At 38.1% G+C, this 27,402-nt stretch overlaps 1 protein-coding gene across 3 annotated transcripts in view; it reads right to left on the bottom strand.

Moving 5' to 3' along the window:
• The window catches only part of TLE1 (TLE family member 1, transcriptional corepressor), a 74,330-nt gene that overhangs the window by 16,516 nt on the left and 30,412 nt on the right, over positions 1 to 27,402 (bottom strand). For 2 of the 3 annotated variants that reach the window (XM_039567749.1, XM_039567750.1), the window contains exons 7-13: positions 15,974 to 16,178; positions 15,215 to 15,231; positions 7,104 to 7,220; positions 3,968 to 4,021; positions 2,241 to 2,393; positions 1,261 to 1,405; positions 367 to 557 (exon numbers count right to left, since the gene is read on the bottom strand). In XM_039567749.1, coding sequence (XP_039423683.1) covers positions 367 to 557; positions 1,261 to 1,405; positions 2,241 to 2,393; positions 3,968 to 4,021; positions 7,104 to 7,220; positions 15,215 to 15,231; positions 15,974 to 16,178 — 882 coding nt within the window. Of the gene's footprint in view, positions 1 to 366; positions 558 to 1,260; positions 1,406 to 2,240; positions 2,394 to 3,967; positions 4,022 to 7,103; positions 7,221 to 15,214; positions 15,232 to 15,973; positions 16,179 to 26,266; positions 26,321 to 27,402 lie in introns of those variants that run through there. The other variant, XM_019288401.2, reaches the window with a different exon arrangement.

Here is a 27,402-nt window from a genome sequence, read left to right as displayed (position 1 = left end):
ATGTGGTTCAGCAACAAAAAAGCAGATGTCCACAGCTACAGTGAAATACCTTGTGTCTACCAAAACTACTTTTTCATTTACAGCATGAAATAATTTTCTGGCATTTATTCATCAGTTAAAGCACCGATGGAGGTGAAGAACAAAAAGAAAACATACATTAATACACTGAGATTCTTTGTTTTCAAGGTGCAAATTTGTTTCTTCAGCCACACAGCAAAGTGAAGCACGCAGTGAAGCACGCAGTGAAGCTGTCAAGCCTCTGGCACTGTTATGAGTTGGGAATTCCGCAGTGCTAAATGAAGCATGTAGCTTTTCTCAGTGAACCACAACTCACAGGACTGAGATTGCATGCAACGTATGGCCTACCATAGGAGATCTTCCATAGGCAACCACGGCAGCTGCAGCAGCAGCAGCACTCATCTGGGGTGACATATTGTGCAGACTGGCATAGGCTGCCCCTGGACTGGTTAACTCTCCGTTCATGCCAGCGTGAGGTACCATTCCAAATGGAGCAGGGTACGGTCCTGGTACTGCCAATGGTGTCCGCAAACCTGCAGCTACAGCATAATGAAATTAAGTGGGTTTATTTATGTATTCCTGCATATAGGAAAGAAAGCAGCCTTTTCCCCCCCCCAAAACATCTCACCTTTCCCTCTCACATACACACAATGTCAAAAGACACTACCATGATCTTTCAGTACCACCAGCTCTTTTCAGTGTAAATAAGATCTACTGAAGTCTGAATTTGCTGATTACTTCTAGCAATCTCTTCTAGCATTACCTATTTCCATTTCTGTAATATTCCCCTGTTTACATTAATCTCTTCTTTGCCAAATTAAGCAGTAAAGCTGACAGACATGGTTTACACAGCTCATGTCTGAAGCAACTGTGTGTACCAGCCTGAATAGCAAAAGTAAACTTCCCCCAACATTTGTCAAGCTGTGCACTGCAGCAAATATTAGTAGACTCACACAAAGAAGGGATTGCATGAAGAATAAGTACCAGAAACTTCTGAGAAATCTTTTTATATTGCATTCAGTCTCTGGATTATTTGCAAAAAAAGATAAAGACAGAAGTAAACAAAGAAGACTAAGAGAGAAAGATATTCAAACTCTTGATAATCTGAACATCTGCTTCTCATCAAGCCTTCTCTTGATATCAAGAACAAAGCAATATATTTACTTAACAGTCACAAAGAACTACATGTGTAAAAAAAGATTCATTTTGGAACCATAAAAACACATGAGGTAATGCATTCACCAGCTTGGTTAACCAGAGGGTCCATTGTTGGAGGTTTGCCAAGGCCTGGACGGAGTCCTGGAGTTGCACTAGTGCCTGGGGTTGGCACGTCACCTCGAGGAGTTGGTGTGCTGGATTTCAGAACAGGCGTGCTGGCTTTTTCATGCTGGTATCATTAAACAAATTAAATGAGTATTATTTTTAATCCAGGCCATATTATACAATTTATCACAAAAGCAGCTGGGCTGCTGGGCACCTACTACCTAGTCCCTCAGCCAATTTTTATAAAGTCACACAATGCTGACAACATTAACTTGTGAGAGAGAAATGCTGACCTTTTTGATTACTGCCAAAATTAAAATAAGAAACATAGAAAGTTATTTTCCCTTTTCTACTGACATAAAAAAAAGGAATGCCTGAGCTAATTTTTTTCTTCAGGAAAATACAGTATGCATTACCAAACTATTTTAGCTTGAAATCATTAATATTTCAATTATTATTTCATTAATATTTCAATTATTAATTAAATCTCACTACAAAAAGAAAAGATCACCATAGTTGATAGTATCAAAAAACCACGACACAAAAGTTACGGAGAATCAGATCAAATTATTAGTGATTCTGCAAGAAAAAGTCTTCAAGGAGTAACAGCTTATTTAGAAGAGTTTAACAAAAGCCTCAAGAACTTCTTCACAGGCCATGTTAAACTATAAGTTATTGTTCCTAAAAAAACCCAAACCAATGCTTAAGCAACTCTTGTTCTTTGCAGCAAATTTGCAACTCATTTGACAGAAATGTAGGAAATAAAAAAAATAAAAACAAACCAGAAAATATTGCTGAGGAGGAAAGCTCAATAATACTTTAAAGATCTGGAAAAACAGTAGCCAATTTCAGCCTCAAATGTTTAGTGCCAGGTAATTTGTGCCACAAGTAGTTCCTGAAAAATGGAGAGTTAGATTTTACAAGAAAAAATACTATCTGGACCACAGAATGCTACCTACCAGACCCATTTCTTTTGATTTGAGGGAAGTGGAACTTCCTGAAGAGGCTGTAGATGCTGGACTGCTGGAAGCATCCTTCTTCAGTAGGCGGGTTTTATCTATACCGTTTTCACGTGGTGAATGAGTGGGACTTGCCCTTGGGGAAGAAGGATCCTAAAACAATGGGAAGGGAAGAACAGCGCAGAGCCATGTCATAAACTGGTACACAAACACCACTAAGGAGTCTATGGGAGAAAAAAAAACAAACTAGAGGAATTTAAGCAGTAAGTGCAAATGATGAGACATTTTGTCATCTTTATAGAAAAAAAGCTGAAATCCTTTCATCAGTCTAGAGAAGTAAAGTCACATAGTTAGCAATCTGTTTTTATTTTACACTACATGTAATCATAAATCGTTTCCAAGCACAGAGCTTGCAAAGCATACCTAAGTACAAACTAAAGCAAGTGCTTAAAACATGGTAAGAGTAAGGAAGACCAACAGAAACTGCAGTAACTTGACACTCTTATTATCATGTACACTCTCCATGTTCCCGCTAGTCGCAATAAACATTTCAATAACCTCTTTTAGTTGATAAACACCTTGCTCATCTCTACTTCAGAAGAAGAGACAGACGCATGCCTTCACAGATTTCACAGAGTATTTTGAGTTGGAAGAGCCCCACAAGGATCATCGAGTCCAACTCTTAGGTGAATGGCCCAGACAGGGATCTTTATATGCCATAATAGCTGTCACATTTTTGCTCAACACCATCTGTAATTGCCTTGCCACTTAAATCTACAGGAAAACTGAAACCGCCTCTCAGGTGATTATTTTTCTCTGTTCCAGAGGCATTTTCTGCATTTACTTTAACTTGAAATAGCCAGCCCCATGAGTTACAATGCTATCAGAGCTCTGCAGGTTCTCCATGCTCCTTTGGCTCATAAGAATAGCACCAGGGAGAAATCACACCTCACAAAAGGGCAATAAGTCTGACTGATTATTAAGAAGTTTCATTGTAAGCCAACCTTCTGAAAGGATTATTAAAATCACTAGTTGGACACCCATTTTTCTATTTGGCTGACATTGTTTGGGCCCCTGGAGCTACTGAGGACACTTCTCTATCAGCTTCTCTCCCTGTGTTTTGCAGAGAGCTGAAGAACCTCACTACCATATTCAGGCTTCCTAAATCTGTGTGTTATTTGAAATAAAAGATGAAGAAAAGGGAACACCCATCCCTTCACCTTGATGCCATTGCCAAATCTCAGCCCTGGAGAAAAAAAGTGTCTACAATCTCTGAAAAAATCTTCTGAACTAACTTCATTCTAAAAAAACAGCATTTCTGGAAAATGTCTTTAACCAAGGACATTAAAATACAAGCAATTTTTAAGGCAACGTTTTTAATAATAACCCTACTACTAAATACAACATTAGATAATGTCTTCCCTTTCCATTCAAAGACAGTAGTTTGAAAACCTCAGCCTTCCACATGCTCTTCAGCACAACCCTCTACCCTATAGAGCAGCTGTGAAGTGTCAGAATGTTAACTGCAGAGGGAACAGACCTGGACAAAGCAGCAGAAGGAAAAACCGAGAAGGTAACCAGATAAAGCTCAGAGGAAGACACAGTAACTGCAGTACTAATAAAAAGGAGAAGTTGTGAATATTTTAACATATCCACACAGAGGATTATTTTTCTTCTAGCTTTAACCTTTGGGCAAACGTCAAGACTACAAAAATGAAAAAAGTTACCTCATTGGATACATCTACAACCAAGTTATCGTCACTCTTGTCCCCATCACTGTCCTATTAAAAATAAATAAATATAGTGTTCATTTCAATTAGTGCAATAAGAGCCCAGAGAGAAAGACTACGCATCTACTCAGACATTTGTTGTTTTTCCTAAACAAAAAACAAACAGCCTTTCATTAAGTTATTAGCAATAGGGAGAACAATTAAAACAAACACAACACCTTATTTCTGCTACAATAGTAAAACCCAAGTATGGTAGAACTAGTTGAAAGATGGCAATCTCACCATCAGTGCAAGATGGTCCAAAACCCCTCCTTATTACCACCACATAAACAGTATAATCACTACTCCTAAAAGAGAAAGGTACTCTGTTCATACACTAATCTTGTGTTAATTTGGAGAAAGTAGTGCTTGTGCATACCTGGAAAAACACCAAAAAACAGGTCTCAGGAAAATGGAGCTTTTTGACATATTTGATGAATTGTCTTCCTCAAATTGATAGTACCATTTTTCCCCATTTCCAGAAAGGCAAGTTTTGAAATAAAAAGTTCTGGGGAAGAAAAAACTTCAAAAATGCCAAGGCATTTCAACATTTCTGCCCAAGAAAACCAAAATACTTGGGCATTCCTGAACAGAAATGTTCTACTGCAGCTTGTCAAGCTGCAGTTCAACTGTTTCCCTTATATCTATGTGCAGCTGAGCTGTTTTACTAACTATTGCTGTTACTGTAGTGCCTCCTGGTCCCTGTCTCTAAGAGAGGCCAGGATTCTCCAGTAGACACATTCTGATATGCAGAGGTCTAGTGATTTTCACAGTGGTTAAATCAGAAGGTGAGTCTTGACTCAAAACCAAACAAAGAAATTAAATTAATTTAAAAACTTTAAATTTCTGGGGGAACAAGTCCGATATTTCCAATAAAAGTACTTTTAGTTAAAAAGTTTCTATGCAAACAAACCAGACATACAAGATTACTCAACTGTCTCCCATCTCTTCCTTTCAAAGTGTCTGAGCTTTCACACGTAACACCAGATCCTTTCTCTCACTTAAGGTCATAATGCTTTAAAAAAACAAAGCAAAACCAAACCACCCAAAACCAACCAAACAAAAAACCCCAAACCAACCAACCAACAAATCAACCAACCAACCACCCCAAAGAATCCAACTGAAAAAACCACCCCAAACCAACAGGTAGTTCCAACCCTTCCCTTCTGTTAACAGCTGAATCTTGCTCCAAGAAATACACAAAGATATTAGGGATCCAAGAGTGCCACTGGACAAAGAGTGGTCACTCTATTTGCTACTCAGGACGCTATCCACCCAACAGGTGCAAAAGAAGGACATGAAAGCTTTAGCTCCTGTTATCTGCCACCTCTTGAGAAGCATGAAGCACCCTGAGTGCTCGAACAGGTAAGAGAATGTGGGAGAACAGTAGATGGGACACTTGTTTGCCAGAGACACCACTCTGGAGGAGGCAAAATTAGCTGCAAAGCAATGCTTAAGTGAACTCCACTGACTTTGTCATTTTAATAAATAGAAATTTACTGGGATTATCAAAGGCATCTCCTGTAACTTCTACTAATACCAGAAGATTCTCCTCACTAATAAAGCCACACACTGAAACTACATAGGTACTAATATGAAAATTAGTCCAAAGTTAAAAAGGGGGAAAAAATTCATTTTGCATTCTTTTTCCGAAAGCTACAGGTCCTATAACTCATTTATGCCCCTTTTGACAAAAGCAGTATTTCTTTGTCCCTACAAGGGCCTCATCTAAAATGAGCTCAAAACCAGCAGCTCTGTGTTTGCATAATTGGTGGACCTTCAAAAAAAAAAAAAACAAACACAAAACCGTATTCAAAACTAGAATAAATCTGGAACTTTCAAATATCCTTGCTTTACTCAATTTTTTATTTTGATGCTGCCTTTAGCTGTAAAGTCCATTTCAAACAAACAGTGGGCAGAAACATATTTAAAATGTGGATTAAAACAAAGTGCTTCTACTGTGCAATAACATCTTTTACATTTCTTTACAGTAGAAACACAGGAAAAACAAGCAAGTTAAGCTTCTTCTTCCTTTTTATATCAAGCGTAGCTTGAGAATGCTTAATCTTCAAATATTTAAAATTAAAAATGCCAATAAAATATCACACCCTTAAATTTGAGGGAGTGACATGGGGAAGTTTGCCAAACCCTTCTGTAATCAAAATATTGTTATTAGAAAGTGGTGGAAATACAACTTGTAAAACCATTAACAGCACTAACACATCCAATAGCTTCTCAAAGACATTATCCAAGTGGAGAGAAATTAAAATTACCCTACTAAATATTGAGAAAATAAAATAGCACCTAATTTTCTCTTGTGTTTCAGTAACCAAGAATTAATTAGTGATCTAAATCACATAAACCAGACAATTTGCCACATTATTGCTATGTCAAAGTACAGTATGTTCTCCTAGATTTAAATTTTGCTTTTCAGTACTCTCTCACACCAGTCCTAGTCCCTTAGGCCTGTTCAAGTACCATCCTGTGATTTGTCTGAGCATTTAGACTTGAAGTTGAAAGCCTGTGTGAACCTTCTGAGGTTCACATACATTGTTGTACTGAAGTGTCTCTTTGAAACCAAGCAACAAGCAAGCAAGTCAAAAATGCAGAACACAAAACTGTGAACTTTCAATATTTCAATTTGCTTTCTGCTGAAATTGCTGTTTCAGCCAAAAGCAAACTTCAGTTAGTTGGTACAGCCTGATAACATGTGCAATTTGCAATTATAACTCAGCATGGTAAGAGCTAGTTATCAATAAAATTTACCAAACCCCTCTCAATAACAAAATCTTCCATTTCAAACAAACCTGAGTTTAGAGCAGTCCAGAAAGAATGTCACAAACTCTGAGAAACGCTCCAGGGCATATGTGAATCCCAAACAATTATGTCTGTTGAGGCCTATAACTTAACAACATCCCAAACTACTGAGTCACTACTCTTCCCACAACTTAAATCTTGTGTCCCTCTGGCACATATATTCATGTACTACTTCAGCCATAAGAGAGTTGCCTTGTTCTTCACAGCTCTTTTACTCCTCATACAAGCACAGCATGTGCAAATAAATTAATCATTTCTTTGACACAGATTTGCTTACATAGTGGCTGGAATCCTTATCATCCACCTTTCTCTTTTTGATGTCATTGGCATATTCAGGGCCATTCCTGCGTTTATCTGTGCTTCGTAGACTGTCCGGGACCAACAGAGAATTACTCTGTAAAGACAAAAAACAAGGTCAATCAAAAATCCGTTTTAGGATTGCTCATATATTCTTACAAACTCAAACTGATGTGATAGATGCTTTAGAAATGTGATACCTGCTTAGTCTTCAATTTAATTCAAAACAAAGTCCTCCAGGCAAACATGTACAGCTTCATGCATTCTAAGGAGCTTGGCTTTTCATTGTTCAACTTATCAAAAGTTTAGTTCACTTGTCAGTCACCATCTATTTAACTAATTAATTCAAGTGAATTTATTGTTTAGGAGAGACAGGCTTGCTGTTTATTCATGAGCAAGTAACAACGATTTTATTATTTTTTTAAATACTCAGATCCCATCTAATAAAAGAGATTTACTACATATAATCTGATTGATAAGTCACTTCTAGAATATCAGAAATAGATGAAGCTTTGGTATGTCTACACCTGCAGGTATGGACAATAAATAACAGCTTGCCTTTAATGCTTAAAATAACAAGTATTTGCTGAATACAGTTATGCAGTAATCAATTGTTAGCTGGAGTAAACTCCAATTGGATTCCTTCAACAAATGTATTGCAAACAAAGATCAAATATTTTTACTTCCAGCATAACATTCACTACTAGTGTGAAATTAAGGCTAAAGTCTTGTTTAATCAGACTTGATCTGAAAAACTGAGGCCAACACACACACACAAAAGACAAAAGCAGAGACTAATCTTTTCCTCAAACTACATGGACTGCTTTCATTCAAGCAAAGTTATGCTAAGTACAAACTGTTGACCCAAAGAGCATTTTAGACATTTTTCAGTCACATGACGATTTGACATGCCTGTGATTCCTGATTCCCATCTCCATCTCAGTTCCAGCTAAAGCATTAAAATGTGTTACAATGAGTTCTTTTAAGTGCAGGATTAGCATATGCAAGAGGGCAATTTGTTCACTGATGTGTTAATGCTGTGAACAATACTGAATGAGTTGAGAAAAAAATCTCCTTTCACAAAGACCTGGTAAGCCTAGATCCTAAAAGCCAAGTACATGCTTAGATAAATAAATACAGGCTCACATAAATATATAAGTAAACATGCGTTTGCATCCATACATATATCTCTCTCAAGAGAAAAGTCTAATACCAACATGTACTTCAGTGTAAGCCCTCAAAGAACATATTTAGATCTACCCAAGAGACAGAGATATTTACTTGTAATATATCATAAACATATACTAATAACCAGTGAACTGTGCACTGAATAGCTTCCCCTTTAAAACCTGAACACATCAAGATAGTTTTGCTCAGACACAAATGTTTAGCCCCAAGGAGGAGGACAAGGAAACAGGGTACATAAGGCAATCTGAATCCTCTTTTTCCTAATTCAGAAGCTGCACTTTAAAGCCAACTCTAAGCTCTTTTATTCATGACTATTCAAGCTAAACAAATGCCAAAGGGCTTACATAAGGCATATAGGAGGGTCTATTGAAATTCAGTATAAAGAAGCTCAAAATAATGTCTTTACCGAAATGTTTTGTACTAAAAGGTGGGCTTGTTGGATCATTGAACTAATTGCCTTGACAAATACAGTCGGAATTTAACCCCTTATCTCCTCCCAGATGCACACAAATTCAGGCATTCACTAGTCTGAAAACCCTTAAAACTAATTTTAAACATTTTAATACTGAATCCATCATGTTTGTGGCAGTAGAAACATCTTAAGAAGCAGTAAAAACACTAAGAAGCAAGGTGGTAATTCAAACTTGACCAGAGATGTTTTCCTCTTCTGGAGGAAAGCCATTTAGTTAAGAGATACTTTCCTTAATAAAAACAATTAAAAATATCTCTTTTACTACTGAAGAATTTAGAATAAAACCATAAAGCAAATGCAGGAAAGAGAATAAAGTCAGTTCCTTTGTTTAATTTTCTAAAAAAAAAGTGTGAATAGCAGAAAGGTGGCAAAGGGGCAACAACTGGAAAAAATTTAGCAAACCTACTATTTGGAGTTACAGCTTGCAAATTTTTGGCAACCCGTAGGTGTTTTTTCTTTTTAAATTTAGTCTACCTAGACAATGTTGACAATATTTTATACTGCTTGTCTTGTAGAATTTCAAAACCGTGAAACATATGCAGGAAATCCCAGCTCCCACTGTGTCCTAAATGCCAAACAAAGATTATTAGATTTGTTTTTTTCTTCAAAAGACTGATGGTTTCTCACACAAACATGTAATTATATCACAAGCCTATTCTGCAAAACATATCACCTCTGGTCCTATTTACACCACCTTTCTATAACTTACCACATTAATTTAAACCACTGTTCTTTGTGATCAGAGTATCCACACTAGAAGTTGTTGTAGAGCAGCTCATTTCCCAATAGCTACACGAGAAATTGCAAATAAGATTGTGCTCTTTTTATGGCAAAATCTATCAGTAAACTCGAAAATTAAAAAGTTCCTGTTTTGTTTCCCACAGAAGTTCAAGAAAGTTCTAACAACTGTGACTAAAATCAGGTAAAGAAAGAATACCTTGCTGTAAGCTAGTACCATAATTCAAACTACCAAAAATGTAAGAATTCATTCAACAATGTGAAATTATGAATCTTTTAAAGTAGTGCAAATGGTAAATCCAGAATACTGAAGAACAAATTAAGTAAATGAAAATACAAACAAGAACTGGTAAAGAGATGATCATTGGGCTATTGATATCTCTCACCCCTGTAATGTTAAGGTTCAGGGAAGAGTGAGGGCAGCATACCAAAAGCCACCTTTCCTCATTTCAGGTCTGGTGGAGTTTATATTTGCTACATGTCCGCTATCAAACAGGATCAGCCAGAAGACAGCAGCAACAGTTTCACAATATCAGAGTCTCCTTATCTTCTCTTTAGAAGAGTAATCTGTTTAGTTCTTCTAACAAGGTCTACTAACAACTGACTTATTTTCAGAAGTAGGACAAGAATTTTTATTTTGGCTATAATATTTTTTTTAATAACTCTACAGAAATTTTCAGTTGGGATTGATCTTCAATAATAACCCACTTATACAAAAAGGGCAAAAAGATATATAGATGCATAGTTGATATCCCTAAAGAGAAACTTCATGGCATCAATTTTTATTTTGTCTTAATTTCAACAGATTAGATACATAACTGAGGATATTCCTCGCTTTCATACTTAGAGTTCAGTCTGTTAAGGATTAACCAATGCAACGTTTGCAAATCATGAAGCTCAGATCAGAGCAAGTTGTCAAAATCAGTTTTTTGTGTTTTCCTTTTCTTTTGATCATTTGTTTTATACACATGAAGCCCTTTTCTTCAAATAAGTCCCAAAAGAAAATAAAAACGTTAATGTAGCACTACTTCCTGTCAGAATTACCAGACGGCATAAATGCTATATAACAGGCAACTTGTGATCCTAAAGCAACTCTGCTTCCAGAAAAAGTTAAATACTGAAACCACCAGAAGGCAAATGTGAAGCAAAAACCCAGTCATGATGCACAGAAAGAAGGCAGGTTCCCTACTAGGAATATAATGCACATTATTCAAATGCACCTCTTTGACTGCCATACTGTTCCACACAGGAACCACTTCCAAACCTCAAGTATGTGCACCAGCAGTACAGGCTGAGAGCACCCAATATCTCATTTACCCCATTATCCCACTTGTAATACAGCACAGACAATTCATATAGAATAGTACATACAGAACTGACAATTGACTTTATGCTGATCATTACAGCAATTAAATAACAGTATTTACATTACATCTGTGCACATGGTTCAACTACACCTGGTCCCAATTAAGATCTTCTCTAGTGCTGGGCTCCTAAGGTCTCTCACTCCCCTCTCCCCCAAAGATGTGTACACACATAGGCTTGCTCTGTGCTTGGTGATTCCCTGACTCTCCATACATCCGTGCCAAGGACAGCCACCAGCCATCACAACCAGTTACCACAGCTAACAACTTGGCCTTGCCTGCAGTGCTCAGTAGAGCCTCTGTGTTTATTTTTCTTCACCACACATGGGACCTCTGCCCTGCCACTGCACCACACACAAGTGCTACCTACAGATAGAAACAGGTGCAATTCCTTGCTGAGTAGGCAAAACAGCATCAAGTCTAACAACTACACCAAAATCATCAGTTACTCATTGTCAGGAGTCACTGACAGGAATACAGGAAATGGAAGATGTACTTCAAAATCCCCCAGAAAGGCAAAAGAAGACTGGGCTCAAACCTATTCTGCTTCAGAATCATTAACTTCAATTTGTTCAATACGCTTATTGCAAACACGCATGTCTACAACCCAAAAGCTGACTTAAAAAGTCAGTAGGTTTCATGTCAAATTACTTGTGATGGAAAGCTACTTGACTTCACCTTCTTTTCACCCACCATTTCAAGTTATATTGATTTTACAATCAGAAGACATTAACAAGGACTAGGACTTCTGTTGATTTCAGTATTTTCTAGCTAATGTTTGTCAAAATCAAGGTATCCCTAAAAATTTGTACCAGACCACCTCAATCCCCTTGTCCTTTGTTATCAACCTTCTATCTTCTACTGTCATGCTGCCTTCTGTCACCTACAAACTAAACTGCAACACAGCAACACACAGCTCTTACACGAGCAACCTCTGCTGAAGATAATTTGTAGTCTGAAGCCATTCTTTCTTCACAAAGTCCAAGAAACATACTTGTGCTATGCTTATCAGTACACTATACTTCCATATAACAACTTTTATGATTTTTCTCCCCCCTTTAAAAGACTTAAAACACAACACAAAAACAGCTTGCACATAATATCACTCAAAAAGTAGCACTCAATTGTTCACGCCCCATTTCTCCAAGACTGGGAGGTGAAGAATAGGATAGAGAGCTCAGGGCACAGAATATTTTTCTACTGTAGGAAAAGAGCATTTTCTTTACAAAACAATAGCAACATTTAGGCTTAACAATGAAGGCAAAAAAATGTCTGGGAAAATTTATGAATGCTTTCTAGGTCTTAGAAAATAAGCTCAGTGTTTTTCATGAGGACAAAAGATAAACATCAGCTAATGTAAATCCTAAGAACACAGTGAAGTAAGATTTCACTGTCTACAAATTACTACTGTTACAACAGAGTGCATCAAAACATTTGCATTTCTGTGCTGTCCAAACAGGATACTAGAATAGTGGGAAAACAAGTGATAAATGAACACCTATAACGAGTTTAAAAAAGGTTGCCTGGATGTTTCCTAAAGAAAAAAGTGTGGACATCAAAGTTCTTTTGTATTGCTGTCTCTCAAAGCTTTCAGTTTCAGTTGCAAAACTTGCTTCCTTTGCCTGGCTTCGCTACCTGCAGACAGAATTTGCCACATTAGAAGGGATACCTGCATTTGCACAATAACATGACCCAGTTTGGGACAGTTAGAGATACATCAGCCAAAACCCACCAGCCATTATTCATGTAGTCACACAATTTAAATTTGACAAAATAATTTTAGCATTCATGTAGGAAGTATACTATTATTAATAACTTAAATGTTATATATTACACAAACACGCATTTACCAAAAAACATTTTTTCATTTTGCCTTCTGGAACTTAAGCTAGTATATAAAAGAAAAATGCAGGCCTTGCTATTTAGATATAACAAAAGTAGTTAAACTGGTCAAAATAAAAAAATAATGAAACCATGTCTTTATATTAACTTATAAATACAAGAATTTCACTACTTTTGTTGTATTTCAAAACATACAATACATAAAAGCTTGTGACTGCTTATTTATCTAAGGAGACTTTAAAAAAATAAACCAAATCTAATTTAAAAATGAATACGCTCCAGTCTGTCACAATATGCTTTAACCCAAAGTTATGTCCCAGAAACTCAATTTAAAACCCCATAGACAAGCAATAAATTTTAATTTTTCAAACTTCCACATTTTAAGCTGTTAGCTTCTACTGATAGTGCTCGAAGGTCATGCTAGACATATTTGATGGAAATCATACTGTAGAACTGCACAGTATTTTTTTGGCAGCACCATTACTTTTAAAATGCTACTCTGAAAATCAAATTGATTTTACCTTGATGACCCAGATGTCATAAAATGATTTCAACCACACATAATAACCAAACAGACCTGCTGCTATGCCTTGTGTACTTGAGATCCATTTCATATTATCCTTAAAAATATATTTTATATTTTAAAAATTCCATAAAAAATACAAGAGAATTAGAGAAGCTTGAACAGCCCATAATTCCCAGCTGATCATTTTAGCCACAGAGTTGAACTTAACTATCTCTTAAATTATGATTCTTTGTTTGAAGATATAATTTACTGTTAAGTCAAGATTTTGATGTAACACTGTATTTAAACAATTTTAAGTTCAAGTTCACCTGTATTCAGCTATTAAAGTCAGCTATGAAGTATTATCCTACACTGAGACCAAAAAGAAACTAGAATGACCATAGTGTAGTATCCAGAACTCAATATATCCACATGGCAAAATTCCTTTATGATATAAAGCCTCAGATTATTTAAAAGCTAATTAGTGACAAACCCAGCATAAACCAGTTATTACCAGTCTGCTTCAGGTAATAACCAAGCAATCATCGGTTAGACATATGGAGACAGAAGCAACTACAGCAACAACTTTATAGTTTAAGTAAAATTTACATCTACAGTAAACTAAGCAACTGATCAGCAACTCTCCCGCAACACAAAAGCCAGGCTTAATTTTTGACAGTTCTCCTTCCATAGGCAAGGACTATTCTCAGCTACAAGATGAATTCAGAGTCCAAATTTCACAATGCTAAGCATCTGATTTTAAACCCAGACCCTTGACCAAATTGCATGATGGGCAGGGGAAGCTGGGACCAGGGCAAGGACAGGAAACATAACCAAATCAAAACACAGAGCCATCACTACCACATGTGCATGTATGTGTGCACACAGACACACTGTGCAGACTTCCTTCCTTAGCCCTTAAGGAAAGTTATTGAGATTCCTGCAGCTAGCAGCACTCAAAGAAGTATGGCCCACACAGAGGAAAAAGTCCTTGGTAAGTCAGAGACTTCATAAAAACCCAGCTTAAAATTATTTCTGCAGTTACACTGTCATTAATAACATTAAGCAAGCTGAAATGAATGCTTTTTGCTTAGCAATCTAACACTAAAAGACTGCTGCAAAAGATATGCAGATAGTTTCCAGTAAATAAATGTCAAGCAAGTCTTGTATATATATCTTAAATAAGCAGCAATAAAAATCAGAAGTTTAGTGCTGTAAAGCTGTCAAATAACTTTTCCTAGTTCTTGTCTTTTCTAATTGAGAAAAGGAGTAAAATAGAGCCCAAATTCACCTATGACATAAACAAAGAGAATTAGCTTTGTTACTTGAATTGACATTAAATTGCACATGACCATCTCTAACAGATTAATACAGCAATATCACTCAAAACAAAACAGTATAAAAAGCTGTAACAAAGTAGTTCTTTAGAGGGCTTTTCAGATAAGACCAATTCTATTACATCTTATGTCTACAGGGAAAAAAGTATCGCTGTAGAAGTTACACCTGAAGCACAAATTAAGCAGTAATGACATTAGTATCGCTTAAACAGATGCAGTTAAAAAAACCTCCTAGGGCCAAACACCATCATGACACATTTAAAATTATCATATTTAAATTTCTCACCTGTTCTCCAACTCTAAGTCTTCAAAATCCTAGAGACTAAACATCTTTACTCTGGACTAAAAATTATGTATTTCCAGTGATCTTTTTGATTTGCAGCTTCATGCCCTCTTTCTGCCACCAATAAGCAAACTCAAGCTCAAGTTTGCCTAAAAGCATTCTGCTCAGAAACAAAACTCTTTCACACAGTCCATCAAACAAATGATCTGGTGTTCTGCATAAACCAAGACATACATTAACAGAAAACACATACACCTTTTATCATAAAAATGACTAAAAAGAAGACAAAACAAACAAACAGCACAACATATGATTATTGCATTATTGGAAATGGAAACGTTAGCAGGAATGTTGGTACTTACTGTGCCTGGCTCTCTGTCTGCTCCCGCAGTAACCAAGAAATGGACAGACATGCCCGTTCGGACACAGAGGCAAGAACAGAAATAAAAAAGGGGGGAAAAAAAATTAGAACACAAGCCACAAACAGTTTTAAAATGGCTTTTATTTATATAACTCATTGCACATTCCTAATACAGTGATTTCCTGAAAATTACAGTATTTTGTAAACATGATTTACAGTTTAACCATACACAAAGCCTAGTTTTATTTCATGACAGAATAAATTATTTTCTTTTCAAAAATTAGTCAAGTGCAATTTTGCCCAATATTTAACTGAGTACTAGAATTTAAGCTTATGAAACTAAAGTAACAGATGGAATTATCTAAATCTTTTTTTGAACGCATTCACTTCAAAATTTAACTTCTTATTTCCCCTACCTTCCCCCCAACCCATTCAACAACATTACTTTCTTTGAAATAAATCACCATTATGCAGTTTAACAATTTTCCACAATATGGTGCAGGCTACTGCTATTACAACTAAGCATTTACCAGGACGTCAAAAGGCCCTGCAAAGTACAGAGCAGGTGACACCTAGTGATCCCCTTTAAAGTATAAAAAAATTCCAAGCTGAATTTTGCTTCAGTGGTATATATGCAGACATTTTAGTTTGCCAACAGTTTTTTCTCATTCTATATAATTTGAATTCTTTAGAGATGCACACAATTTGCAGCAATGCACAAATTTGACAATGTCCTAATCAGGCCTGCCATGCCTCTCACCTCTGTGGTGGTCTGCATCATGATGTTTCTTGTCATCTTTTATTGCCAAGTGAGACTGCCCACCCAAAGCACTAGAGAGGGCAAGAAGGCCAGCACTGCTTCCAAGTGGAGGGATTCCTGGAGGCTGAAGTCCTGACGGATGCGGCGTTAGAGGCACTGGAGGTCCATGGCCATGGGAGAGATGCTGAGCCTGCAACTGCTGCTGCTGCTCCCAGCGGTATCATCATCCCCAGAAGAAAAACGTATAGCACACAGTTTGGGAAGGATAAGGTAGAAGTTTGGTTAATTATTGAGAATCAATAGTGGATTTTGATATTTATTTGTTTCCTCTTCATCTAGCCTCTCCCCTTTAACCCACCACGCTATATACACTGCGTTATATCATGCTGTCTGTGGACAACTCTGCTCACGTCCCATTACCCAAAAAAGGCTAGCTGGATACTTATTTTGCAGCCTGACTAATAAGTTCAACAAGTATAGGTTGTTTTGGGCAGTTACTGCCTACCACAGCATCTCTGGCAACAAAGAACAGCAGCAGAAGACTCAAACACCTTTTTCTTTCTATAGAAAAGCTTATCACTGCTCTGGGAAAAAAAAGTTTCAGTGGCAAGATTGATTTAAACTCACATCCCTCTCTTCCCCCAGTTTGGAAACAAGTACATTTCTATTCTGAATATTAAAAAATGTAAAAGATATGCTGAATTTCATATTTAGTAAAGTTTAATTTGCATTTTATTCTAGCTAAGGTTTTTAGGGGAAAGAGGGGGAATTATTAATGATGTAACACCCTGTTTAGGAACCAGCTTTGAGCTTAAAATCCAGGTATTCCAGATAACATTGAATTCTCTATTAATGAATACCTTCCCCTGTTTTAAAAGGAGCTTGCAAGATCAAAATCATAGACATACAACCCTGTAACCAATGTGCTAAAATAACCTGTAAACAATTTTAGAAACAGAGTTTTTACAATAGAATGTCTTCCCCATAGTTTAAATTCTAAGATATTTTCTAGTTAAAACTTTCATGGTTTTATTAATGTTTACCAAGTTCAGCTATCCATTTAATTTGTTCAAAATGCTCAGCACAGGTTTTTTTTTTTAGAAAATGAAGCTTCAAAACCATCTTTAGCTTAGTCATAGCTCCCATAATCTGCTCAAGTTTAACAGATTTTCTTCTGCTCTCTCCTGCTTCCTTGTGTCTGGGCATATGAATAGAAGACAGAACAATCCTCTCCACCTTGGCCACTCTCCACTATCCCTCTGCTCAAGGCAGATACAGCTACAGTACAATCCAATTCATGGGATCGAAAAGGAGACAGATAAACACATCTGAACAGGATGAACTCAAGTTTGACCAGGTGAATGTCAGTAGTCCTGTAAGAGCAAGTAAAATTGTTACAATACTGCTGGCAGCTACTGAAATAATACCTAGACTGCAGCTTACAATATTTCACCCATTATTCCAAAAAAAGCCTCAACTCAAAATAATGCAGAAATATTTTATGTGTTTCCACAGGTGTGAAGATTTCTCAAGACAAACTGTCAGCAATACCTGTATAACATCTACTGGCATATAAATGAATTTATTTATTACTATTTATATATATAACTACTGCACTCCTACACTTTTACTTCTCCTAACCCCATCCCAAGACATGCCTTGAGCTGTTTATAAAATTATGCAGACACAGGGGCTGACAGTTAAGAACTCTAGACTGGACTTGATAATTTTTCACTTTCCTGCTGTCCCAACTCTCATGCAGCATTTACTTACTTTGATATACAGGAAAATCTTTAAATTTACCACAATCCATTTAGTCAATTTTTTAAAGCCACACATTTACCAAATCTCTCACACCATGTATCAGGAATTTATTTTCAAATGCCGCATAAACAGCCTTGCTAGTCTAAACTTCAATACATACATCTGATCACCACCCTCTTTAGTATGTTTAGAAAGCAAGGTAGAAGTGAGGTACTTCTTAGTCTTCTCATTCAATGTGTTTACAACAACACAAAAGGTAACACTTTGAAGGAAGCATTAAGAATCATTTTTATTTTAAGTAGTTAACACAATAGACCACTTTCTAAAATATCAATCAGTTATTGCTAGTGAAGCTTCACTTAACTGAAGAACTATCAGTAAGAAGCACTGTAAATTCTGACAGGATTGCAGGGGTTTGGTTTGTTTTTTTGGATCCAGTCTCTAAAGAACAAGAAGACATCCCTCTTCTCCCAGACTTTAACAATACTTAGTAGTTTCTAGCACATTTCCTCAAAACAGGAGATAACCTGATATTTTGGCAGCCTCTCTCAGAGATGGTAATTTAGCCACCTCCTTCCTCATTGACCGCTTCAGCCAGGTCAGTCATCTGCACCCTAGCTCTGAGACAGCATGAATCAGCAGTGCTGTGCAGCATTGTTGGCATTGGTCTTACTTGTCCCCAGCTGCACTATCACCCTGCATTACCTCGTTTTGGTGTGCAACTGCCTAAGTGCATTTACTCCTTCCAAACCAGTTTGGAAAAAAAGTGATTTACTCCTTCCAAAGCAGTTTCACAGAGAAAAGCCTCCTCCCTTCTCCAACAGTAAGCTCAAATTAGCTTCTTTTGCAGTGTGACCATGGGAAGGTCAAAACAAGGAACAGGAGTTAAACTGTTCCCATTCTTGTCTCTACTCTTCAGCAAGTGTATGAAGGTAACCCTTATTCATCTCTCTTCTGCCTGGTTTAATTAGCAAACAAGTTAATCTACTTGATTTCAGGAAGCATAGGTTAACGTTTTAAGAAATGTTAAGAGCACGTTACCTACCATTTCCCTGGCTCTGGTTGTAGCCTACACACCATGCATTTTGAAAGTCTGAGAAAGGAGGAACAGATTAATGCTCTATAAAAGGTTCTGAAGCTGAGAGTGGGAGGGTTGTGTCCTGTGTTCTCTGGTGGTATTGCACACGGATAGTGGGGAGAAATGGGCAAGGTGTGCTATAAGAGCTGAAAGTGCATTGCAAAGCTGCTCTGCACCTCTCTGTAGATTTGCAAACGGCTACTAAGGGGCATGGTACACAAAGATCCATAAATTTGTCTCAAACCGGGACAATGGCACTATATGAAACTGACTTAAGACTGAAATCCTGATCATGATCTTTTAAGCCACCCAAGTCATACCATGATTTCATGTTTATTATCTGAAGTTCACTGCTGCTTAGGACTTCAGCATACTTATTTATTGCTTATATAAGATTTATTCATAATAGGTTTAAAGTTCTCCCTAAGAGATGAGGAATCACCCACAAAGATGATCCTTTCCAGAAGTTCATATTCTTTTTATTTAAAAAACTTTGATTTTTAAAAGCACATTGTATTATCTTTGTAGAAGGGATAAAAAGAATATGTGCTGCACACAAAGTAAGAAATGAAAGACCAGGGAGAGGGATAACAGCAATGTTTACCAGATGCATTTATTAACTAAACATTTGCCATAGTAGATCCTACAAACAATTATGTTATGCATATAATCACTTTCCCATCACTTCAAAGACACTAATGCCTGCTCTGTAACCTTTTAAGAGCTTAGCAGCAGTGAGATATAAAATGGAGTAGGTTGGCAGCAGTATCATGGTCTACTAGGCATGTTCATTAGCAGTTAATTAAAAACTAGACATCTGCCACAAGAAATGTGCTCAAAAAAGGATGAGTAACAGGTCCGTTTTAGTACCAATTATTATCTTTACTTGCAGAGCAAAGGCTGTGTCCACTTTCAGAGGAAAGTGGGAAGGTAGAGAAGAGTGCAATGATGCATACTTAAGTGACTGCACCAAGATAATTAGCTGCAGCAGTGATTTTAAAAACATTGGTAGTTCACCCACCATTTTGTTGCAAACCCAGAAGTTCTTCCTATTTGCAATGGGAGAAAAGGAATTACAAACCCATATTACTGTACTGTTTAGATGTAGGTTTTATTGCCTCAGATTTTTATTTCCCAGCATCTCCATAACCAAACCATAAAGTCCCAAAACTCAGCATACAAAAAACAGCATTTGTGTCTCTGAGCGAGCACTCCCTAACAATTTTAAAGGTAGCACAGCTTTTTACCTCCCACATTTTAGGTAAAGTCCAGCTATAAAGAGATCTTTAATCAGGACTTAAAATGTGGAATTATATTTTTAATCTCTGACAAAGACTTCCAGAGACAGTTAGTATGTCTTTGTGAAATAGAGTTCCTATAATTAAAACGTGACAGGTCTCCTTTAGGCTCCTTGCTCATAAAGATAGAGCACAAGCTCCTACAATCCCACTCCTCACCTTTAAGCAGCTCTGTTGAAGTCTCAAACACCATATTTTAATTAAACACTTTTTAAACTTAAATATCTGTTTTTAAATTCCTATCATTAAACAGAGCATTCTTCTGTTCTTAAACAGAACAGATGTCTGATGTACTCTTCTGTATCTCTTGAAAAGCACTGAATTAAAAATTCAGATGTGATTGTAAATGAACAGTGGAAAAAAGGTTATGCCTAGTCCCAAACTGCAATAACTGTCTTCTCTTGTGCTCTTCTAAATAAACACTTGAAAAATAAACACAGAAAAAAAATTCGAAAATCTTATCAGCACTAGCATCAGTAATACTATCAACAGATACCCCCAAGCTCCATAGAGGTGTTCTGAAAAATATCTGGAAAATACATAAGTCATTTAGAGACCTAAAAAGACACTATGTCATATCAACTTTTGTAAAACAGAAGAAATGTGATTTTATTCAACTCAAGCAGGCAGAAAGACGTGAGAGAAAAACATGTATTACTGAGTTCAGTTTCATTATCATATTCACTTCCTTTCCAAAGGGACATCTTCCGGTTTTTCATGTGCTTCCTTGAATTTCATAAGGAAGTGAGAACCTGCATCAAATGTCTGTGGCCAACAAACACAAGAGAGCCACTGTCTGAGCACATACAGGTAGTTGATCAAGGAATAACCTTTTCCCTCACTGTTTAGAAATACTCTTAAAACCAATATTGCAAATATAACCTTTCAAAAAAGGAAGTAACTCAAGACTATACTCTTGTCACATCCAGTTTTTCCCCTCATCCTAAAAAAACCCTGCATGCACAACCTACAGTACCAGCAGTCAAATCTGGCAGGAGGAAACTCATTAGACGGTCTAAGCCATTAATTAATACTTGCATTTAAATTTCTGTAAGTACTTTCCAAAGAGTATTTCAGCTATATGGGAGGACATATTGCAGGACAACAATCAATCTCTCAGAAGATTATATTCACATTCTTCTGAAAAAGTGACTGTATCCATGGACATGGGAAGAGTAACAGATACTATCTATTTAAGACTTCTGGAATGTCTTTGATATGGTCCCCCACAAAATTCTTGCCACTCAAAGAAATAGGGCATTGAGGGATGGATTATTACATGGATGAGGAACTTGCTGGATGACTGCATCTGAAGAGTCAATGAAACTCAGCCCAAAGAATCAATGGCTTCACACTTCTGTGGAAACCAATAACTAGTGGTGCCCCTCAGGAGTCCAAAATGCGACTAACACTACTCAACATCTTCATCAATGACACAGGTAATGGGACTGACTGCAACCTCTGCAAGTCTGCAGATGACACCAAGCTTTGCAGTGCAACTGATTCGTTTAAGGGAATTGGTCACATTGAGATGGACTTTGACAGCCTGAGAAGTGGGCCCATGTGAAACACATGAGGTTCAACAAGGCCAAATGCAATGTCTGGCACCTGAGCTGTGGCAATTCCTAGACTGGGGGACAAAGGGCTTGGGAATGGCCCCGCTAAAAATTCAGGACTGGGAGGTGCTAGAAGGTAAATCATTGGATCATTGCATCTGCAGCCCAGAACGCCAACTGTGTCCTGGGCTGCATCAAAAGAATTTGGCCAGCAGGTCAAAGGAATTGATTCTGTCCCTCTTCTTCCCTCTACATCATGAGATGCCTACTGGGGTACCATGCCCTGCTCTGGGGTTCACAGTGCAAGAAGGACATTAACCTGCTAGAGCAGGTTCAGAGAAGGCCCACAAAAATGATCTCAGAGGGCTGGAACACCTTGCCTAAGAAAAAAAGACAAAGATGGGGTTGCTCACCCTGAAGGCTCCAGGGACACCTTACTGTGATCTTTATATACAATGTGGGTCTGTAAAAAACTGGAAAGAGACTTTTTACCAGGGCTTGTAGCTACAGAACAAGAGGTTGTGGTTTTACACTGAAAGATGGAGTTTAGATTGGACATAATGACAAAACATTTATGGTTGGGGGGGGTGAGACACTGGATGCCCCATCCCTGGAAGTGTTCCAAGTTAGGCTGGACAGGATTTTGAGCAGCCTGGTCTAGTGGAAGGTGTCCCTACCCATGGCAGAGGGTTTAGGCTTGATCTTTGAAGGTTTCTTCCAAGACAAACCTTTTTTCTATCAGAGGTGAAGAGATTTATTTATGAAATACCAAATATGCACTGCTTACTGCTTCATTTCCCAATTTCGCATTGGCAGCAGCTGTCATGTTTCCTTCTCAGTGCTTCTAGATGTTTCTTTTTCCTTGATAATATCACCACACAAAATGTATTGATAGTCCCCACAAGACACTTCCTTTTGACCTATTTCAACCCTAATCTTCAGTACCACTGCAGCAATTTACAAAACTAAGGTCCAAGTTTGCCTTCTTTCACTGACACTACACAACTGAGAAGAGTGGCTGATACACCAGACAGCTGTGTTAACATTCAAAGAGAGCTCAACAGGCTGGAAAAATGGACTCACAGGAATCTCATGAAGTTCAACAAGGGCAAATGCAATATCTTACACCAGGAGAAACAATCCCATAGACTGATAAATGTTGGGGTCCATATAGCTAGAAAACAGCTTTGCAGAAAAGGTCCTTCTGTATCAAGTTGTGCATGAGCCAGCAGCAATGTTCCCTTGTGGAAAAGCAGGTGAATGCATCCTGGGCTGCATTAGACAAAGTATTACCAGCAGGTCTAGAGAGGGGATCCTTCTCTGCTTATCACTGTTGAAACTACAGCTGGATTGCTATGTCCTGTTCTGGATTTCACCTTTCAAGAGACATGGACAAAATGGAGAGCATCCAACAATATGCCTAGAGATGGCTAAATAGTCCCAGGTCTCTCAGCTCCTCCTCATACGACATAGCCCAGTCCCTTATCTTTGCAACCCATCACTGCACAAGAGGCAATGGGTACACACTGAAACATAGGAGTTTCATCCTGAACATTAGGAGAGATTAATTTTTGACCGAGCCCCTTGCACAGGCAAAGCCTAGGGAGCTTTGGAGTTTCCATCCTTGAACACAAAAGCCGTATGGACACAGTCCTGCATAACTGGATCTAGGTAGTTTGTTTGAGCAGGGACAAGTAGATCAGATGAGCTCCAGTGGTCCCTTTCAACCTTACCACTTCCATGATTCTTGGACTGCAGAATCACAGAATGCCTGAGGCTTCAAGGAACCACAGGGGCACATCTGGTCCAACCTCCCTGCTCAAGCCAGGTCATCCCAGAGCACATGGCACAGGATTGTGTCCAGACATTTCTTGAATATCGCCAGTGAGGGAGACTCCACAACCTCTCTGGACAATGTGTTCCAGTGCTGAGTCACTCACAATAGTGAAGAAGTTCTTCTTCATATTAAAATGGAACCTCCTGTGCATCAGTTTGTGCCCATTGCCTCTTGTCCTATTGCTCGGCACCACTGAACAGAGCCTGGATCCATCCTCTTGACACCCTCCCTTCAGATACTGATAAACATTGATGAGGACCCCTCTCAGTCATCTCTTCTCGAGGCTGAACAGGCCCAAGTCTGTAAGCCTTTCCTCATAAGCGAGATGCTCCAGTTCCTTAATCATCTTTGTAGGCTAGTGACAGGCCCACCAATAGACTCTGTGCCAATTCTTACTGCATACTGTTGTCTCCATATTTAAACAAGTTTTGGAAAAATGAGTCTGGTACTATATAATTTCTTAATTTCTTTGAAATATCTGTTTATTTTGGTCAGTTTGGTTTCCTTGCTTCCTCATCTTCTAAATCCTGTCAGAAAGAAAGCCACACTATACCACAGTAAACAAACTTTGAAGTGCCCACCACAGCATGTCTAGCTAATGAGCCAAGCATGTGGGTTTGTAGAAGTTGTTTGAAAACTATCCTTATGTGCACAAGCCACAGTGCCTAACGAGGGAAGAGAATGTCCCTTCAGAAACAAAGTGTCTTCAGCAAGTCTCTTCCATCTATAAACCACATGAAATGTCATTGTCCTACAGAAATTTAAGTCCATAAAAGGACAACATTGGCAAAAGCTATTCAAAGCTGTATATTTCACACATACAGAAGTTGTGTGGCAGTGGCATGATTATTTAAAGGCCCAACTGTCTCATGGGTAAACTCCTGTTCCTTTCTCATGCTTTATTAACTAAGATGTATAGGGTAGCATCCTGGGGTCTTCACACTGATTTTCCACTCCCACAAAAAAAGCAAACAAAATCCCACAATTTTACGGGGAAGGGAATTTATGTCAGAAAGCAAATATCCAAGTCAGAAAGAAGATATAAGTTAAATAAATTTTGTTATATTTCTGAACAAAAAGCTCTTCAAAGTTTTTTCCCATTTCCTATTCTTGCTTGTTCAGACAACACAAACCACACTAACAAGTATCAATTGCATAATAACTTCTTTTAAGCAGTAAAGGGTTGCATAAGTTGCCTCTCATAAAACAGAAAACTGATGCTATACTGGGATAAAGGCAGCTTGCCACACACATTCCCCAAATAGTCCTTTTTTCACAAATTAATTTCAGCTCTAAGGTAACTGAAATAAGGCAGAGAAGTTTTATTTCAGTGCTCCACTGATACAGTGATTTTAAGTACACTACACCCTTGTGTCACTTTAACTATGAAAAGAAAATAAATCAGATACAGGAGACCCAGCAACATGCTCAAAGTAATCCATGATGCTACTTCAAAACAACACGAAGCCTAGTTGGAAGCCTGTCACTAACGGTGTACTCAAAGGTTCAAAATAAGTATTGTTTAACTTTTTCGTCAGTGACTCGGACAAACGGACAGGTGCCTCCTCAGCAGGTTGCTGATGGCACAAAGCTGGGAGCAGTGGCCAACACCCCAGAGTGTAGCCATTCAGAAAGGCCTTGACAGGGTGGAGAGACGGGCAGAGTCCTGTCTGAAATCCAACAAAGGCAAATGCAGGGTCCTGCACTGTGGAGAAATAACCCCAGGCACCAGCACAGGCTGGGGTCTGATCTGCTGGGAAGCAGCTCTGTTGAGAAGGACCTGGGGGTTCTGGTGCACAACAAGCTGTCCATGAGCCAGCAGTGTGTCCTGGGGGCCAAGAAGGCCAATGGGGTACTGGGGTGCATTAGGAAAAGCATTGACAGCAGGTCAGGGGAGGTGATCCTGTCCCTCTACTCAGCCCTAGTGAAGCCTTCACCTAGTGAAATTATTAAGGTGATTTTGGAAATGGAGCACCTGTGGTATGAGGAAAGACTGAGAGAGCTGGGCCTGTTCAGTCTCAAGAAGAGATTACAGAGGGGACCTGATCAATGTCTGTGAGTATTTGAAGGGTGGGTGTCAAGAGGATGAACCCGGGCTCTGCTCGGTGGTGCCGAGCAATAGGACAAGAGGCAATGGGCAGAAACTGATGCACAGGAAGTTCCACCTGAACATGAGGAAGAACTTCTTTACTGTGTGGGTGATCAAGCATTGGCATGGGTCATCCAGAAAGATTTTGGAATCTCCCTCAAGGGAGATATTCAAGAACCATCTGGACACAATCCTGTGCCATGTACTCTGGGATGACCTGGGTTGAGCAGGGAGGTTGGACCAGATGTCCCCAGCGGTCCCTTCCAACCTTATCCATTCTTTGATTCTGATACATGTATTTTTTGGCTTGTATTCTAAAATACTTTATATTTTTATGAGAAATTTTAAGTTTTTTCAATGAGAAGAGAACAAAAAGGTCTTCCAACACAGAAAGGCTTGGGCTGCTGTTAATTACATGGCCAATACCAGTACTTTTGCTGAATCACAAGATCACATTTTAAAATTTTAATACTGTAGTTACCTTTACACCTACAGAACTGAGAAACAGGTCCTTAATGCTTCCCAATATGATTCAAAAAGCATTTAAAAATTAATATTCAAGGGTAGGTTATTAACCAACCATTAATTAGTTTCTACATTACCACTATACATTGCGAGGGAGAAAGGACTCTTATCTTTCCCTTAGCATGAATCTGAGCAGCAACTCTTACCTTTGCTGCACCTCCCTGTCTTTCCATAAACAGCTAGGTTTCACTGCCTTTCCTTTTGGCATCTTCGAGGGCAAGCCCAGGCACCAGAATTAGAAAGATAAGAGATAATGCACTTCAGATCACTTTTGTAAACAGTAAATGAGAAATGTGGGTGACCCCACCCAAATGATTTGCCACCGCACCCAGTGAATAAGCCCATCAGCTGTTTTTCCACTAAAGTGATCAGCAATTAACTATTTAACAAACTTTTAGCGATAATTCTTAAATGGCAGGATTTCTAACACCCTATTAACATAGAGGGAATAATTATATGGCACTGCCAGCACGACTCGTGTTTTCACTGGAGTAGGTCTGCACTAGCAACCTCTCTATGCTGTGGATCATCCTACCCCATGCAGACAGAGCCCTGCAGCGAGGATGTGGGGCATCACCAGCAGATGGAATTCTTCCAGTTCAGTGACATCTTCTCCCCAAGATGCATTAACACTCCGCTGGTATAGCTGCACTCACACAAAGGCTTTTGCTGATAGAAAAGGGTTTTCTTCCTTCCTCTGTGCTTTTACGCACTGCAAGTCAACCTAAAACTCCATAGTTGTACCACGTGCAGACCCACTGAAGCATGAGCAGAGCTTGTATCAGCAGCTATAATGGCAACACAACAAGCAGCCCACAAACTAAAGAAGCCCTTTTGCTAGTATAACCTTTTATGTATGTACAAACACACCACATTTTATATGATACATACACAATATTTTACATCTTAATATATCACTAATACATTGTTACACATGACATATACTATATATTTTACATACTGTTCTGTATATGTTACATATATATTGACTGTTTATACTTCTATGTAAAAATATAGATCTTTGGTGTGTTTGTATATACAGTTATTCTTCTAAAAATGAATATTCCAGGGCTGGCTTAAGAACAGTTCCTGTCTCAAATACTTCATAGCGAAAAACCCAAAATTAAATAGAAATGAATCAGAAGACCATGCTTTTAAGGGCCCTTATAATAATTATGTTATTTGCCTTGCTATTTAACTTAGATAAAATTACATTGGTTTTTTCTTTTCTTAGGCTAAATTCTGAAGAAATAAGGGATAAACAGCAAAGCTGAAGGCAAAC

Source organism: Corvus cornix, chromosome Z (assembly GCF_000738735.6).
Source record: "Corvus cornix cornix isolate S_Up_H32 chromosome Z, ASM73873v5, whole genome shotgun sequence".
In the NCBI taxonomy this organism is placed as follows: Eukaryota; Metazoa; Chordata; class Aves; order Passeriformes; family Corvidae; genus Corvus; species Corvus cornix.
Note: the sequence above shows the minus strand (reverse complement) of the source record. Positions and strands in the feature narration are given on the sequence as shown.